This window comes from Rhea americana, unplaced genomic scaffold, assembly GCF_003343005.1.
Source record: "Rhea americana isolate MKP2758 unplaced genomic scaffold, rheAme1 scaffold_251, whole genome shotgun sequence".
Taxonomy (NCBI): Eukaryota; Metazoa; Chordata; class Aves; order Rheiformes; family Rheidae; genus Rhea; species Rhea americana.
The window spans coordinates 867,869-871,289 of record NW_028186370.1 but is presented as its reverse complement, the minus strand read 5'-3'; the positions used below and the strand labels follow the sequence as shown (position 1 = coordinate 871,289).

General features: G+C 51.8%; 1 protein-coding gene across 1 annotated transcript; it reads left to right on the top strand.

Annotated features, from left to right (window-relative positions):
* The first annotated feature begins 996 nt into the window (after nucleotides 1–996).
* On the top strand, nucleotides 997–3,085 carry LOC146594698 (serine/threonine-protein kinase SBK2-like). Its single transcript, XM_085307074.1, has 3 exons — nucleotides 997–1,198; nucleotides 1,666–1,868; nucleotides 2,125–3,085. The coding sequence occupies exons 1-3, from the start codon at nucleotides 1,018–1,020 to the stop codon at nucleotides 2,677–2,679; spliced, it is 939 nt and encodes a 312-aa protein (XP_085163200.1). The 5' UTR covers nucleotides 997–1,017; the 3' UTR covers nucleotides 2,680–3,085.
* Nucleotides 3,086–3,421: the final 336 nt, after the last annotated feature.

The window sequence follows — 3,421 nt, the reverse complement described above, 5'->3', positions numbered from 1 at the left end:
ATGCAAAACCCAGCAGGACATTGCCCTGAGCAACCTACTCTAGCTGACTCTGCTCTGAGCAAGGGACTTGGACTAGACAAGACCTCCATAGGTCCCTTCCAACCCCAGCTATTCTGTGATTCGGTGGCTCTATCTATGTCCTTGCTCCGAAGCAAGGATGGGCTCCCAGGCCCGGGGTGACTAAGTGCCCATGTTCAGAGCACAGGGAGGTAGTCAGGAGGAGAGTGCTGGCACAGGTGGTTTTAGAATGCTGCCTTGTTGCTAGTTAGAGAGACTGAAAAAGACATTTCTCTGATATGGGTMTGAAGTAGCTGGCTCTAGCTCCAAATGCCGCCTATATCTGAGCTTCCTTCCTGCCTCAGTTTCTTGGCTGAAGAGATGAGTGACTTTGGATCAGAAATGTCAGCAAGTATGTGAGGCACTGAGCACTTTGGCTTGCCCAGAGTGCACTGCCTTGGACTAGTAATCTGGTATTTGTCATGGACTAGCTGTGCCTCTGCCTAAGGGACAAACCTATCTGTGCTGGTACCTTAAGGACTTTCYTCACTACACACCAGGGCTGGGTTTCAGTGTAGGCAGAGGTGGTCTTTTTGCAACAGGCTAATGAGAGCAAAAGGGTTGGTTTATGCTTCATGATCTGAGATTCTGCTAATGTTTTGCTCCTAACACCATAAAGCATAGAATAAGAAGAGACCTAAAAGGCCAGGCTTTAGGACTGACACAGAAGGATGGWCCAGAGACTTGAAATGAGAGGCGCTAGGGACTACAATTAGAGGGACAGAGGCAACTGGCTGGAGGTCTCCTTCAATGCACAGACCTTGTATGCAGTGAGGGACCTTGCCCAGATGTGTACTGTACAAAAGTGCCAGCTCAACTCCAGCATTGCTGTGAGAGTGCTCAGATTAGATGTTGTAGAATACCATAGCATGGTTTGGGGCAGGTCTGACATAGTTCTCTCTGTGCATGTTGTGTTGTTTCTGACTCAGGCTGTCTGTGTTTTTTCTGCAGCACTCAGCAATGGCTGAGAGCTCAGGTGCAGCAATGGCGGTGACAACTGCACCAGCTGTGCTAGACGAGCTTCTGGAGATCACAGCCCAAAGCCTGGTGCGCATGGAGGTTGCCGAGCACTACGAGGTCATTCGGGAGCTGGGCAGGGGCAAGTACGGACACGTGGTGCTAGTGACGCATAGGCAGCGAGGTGAGGAGCTGGCTCCACCACTAGAGCTTTTGTGCCTTGCCTCCTCTTCCTTTGGCTCTTGGGCCTTACCTCCTGGGGATTGACTGCCCCAGCCTGAACTGAATTGTGGTCCTAGGCCCATGGGCAAGGTATGTGGGGAGGATACAGGTGCTGGTCAGGGCCAGTAAGGCCTTTTAGTGCACTCAAGTTCCTGACACCACTTCTCCCCGGTAGTCTCGGATCAGACTTTCAGGCCCATGCAGCCTGGATTTCCCTTCCTCCACCCAGTGCTCCTGTGGCTTAAAACTCAAGCCACTAGCAGTGGCTATTTTCATATTGAGTACCAATAGTGATATATCTGGAGCATTGGGCCAGAGACCTCCATACGGCTGTGAGATTCCTGCCCCGTGGCTGCCTGATGCCTTCTCTATCTGGTCTTGGTGTGAGTGGTTTTCAGGGGGGATCTAACCCCTTCTCCCTATCCCCAGGGACTCCCATGGCTCTTAAGCTGCTACCCAAAGCTAGTACCAAGCTGCACACTTTTCTGTATGAGTATTGTGTGGCACTATCCCTTGCCACCCACCCTGCTATCATCGGGATGTTTGGAATAGCGATTGAGTCCAGCCAGTACTACGGTTTCCTCTATGAACCAGCACTGCACAAAGACCTCATCTCTATCATCAAACCACGGGTGAGTGTTGCTACAAGGGCATGGGAACTGGGACTGTGCCACTTGGCCCCTATGCAGACTGGCTGGGTCAGAGGGAGAGAGAAAAAGCAATGGGATATGGGTCTCTCACCTCAGGGAACTTTGAACCATCTTCAAGCTTGCAAGACCAGAAATGCCAAGGTCTTCCCTAATGCAGAGGAAACAACTGAGAGCCCAGCTGGTAGGGCTGCTAAGATGCCATGTGTATGCAATATTACCTCTGTCTGTCCCTGTGCAGGATGGGATCCCTGAACCAGCTGCTAAGCACTGTGCCAAGCAGCTTGCGAGCGCACTGGAATTCATCCACAGCCGGGGACTTGTGTACCGTGACGTCAAGCCCGAAAACGTGCTGCTTTTTGATCCTGAATGTCGGTGTATCAAGTTGACTGACTTTGGGCTCACACGGCCTAAGGGCACCAAGCTCAAACTAGTGGCTGGGGTAATTCCCTACACTGCTCCAGAGCTGAGCAACACCACCAATGCACAGGGGCTGCCCATTGACACCAGCTTGGATGCCTGGGCCTTTGGTGTACTTCTTTTCTGTCTACTGACTGGCTACTTTCCCTGGGAGCAGAGTCTGCCAGAAGACCCTTTCTTTGAGGACTTCATGCTGTGGCAGGAGACAGGCTTGGAGACAGACCTGCCTCGCCATTGGAAACGACTGACAGCCGAGGCTGCCCTCATGCTGCGAAGCCTGCTGGCCCTAGATCCTGCCAAGCGTGGCCCTGTCAGTGGGGTTTTGCGCTATGTTGATTGCCCTTGGCGACTGGAGGAGGCTGCTGTGAAGCCTTAGAGCATGCCCTCTGTGGGCAGAAGGAAGGCCAATGTCACTCTGTGAGGGTCTTACGGGCCTGGGGCATCAAAACGTGCCTCCAGAAGACTAGGGACAAGAGGCTGTGATGAATAATGACCCACACAGCAACTCCTCCACAGCACTGCTTCCCTGCCACTATGGAGCTAGGTTGCCTCCCCAGCTGAAGATCCTTACCTCATGGCTTACTGCCATCCAGTGCCACCTCCTTGTGTTTCCTCAGGGCTTGGAAACATCTGTGGCTTCTTAGCAATGACTGTCACCTCCTTCCATGTGTGGAACACCCACCTACTTCCCAAGCATTGGATCTTCAGGGCAGTTTCTAGGCACTGCAGTACCTGCTTTGTCCTAGAAATAAAGCAAAACATAAATATTTGTGTTCTTTATGTGGCTCTTTTTCTCTCATAATAAAATGCCTGAGCAGGTCTGTTTGTTGTGGGAGAACAGGGGCATGGCAAAGCCTGTGGCCTTTTCAGAAAACTCTTCTCAAGGCAGGGGCTGCTCCTGAATTCTCCTTGGGCCTCCACCAGGACCCTTTAGGGATGGATTCAGGTTAGTGGGCTGGAGGTGCTGGGAAGGCCCCAGGACATGGCTGCAGAAGGTCAGCAGGGACTGATGATGCTGGTAGGCTGATGGTGCTAATAATGTGGCAGTATTTTAGTGGGTTTCTGCATGCATGGATCAATACAATAGAAACTGGTCAAGATTTCCATCAGTGATTTGA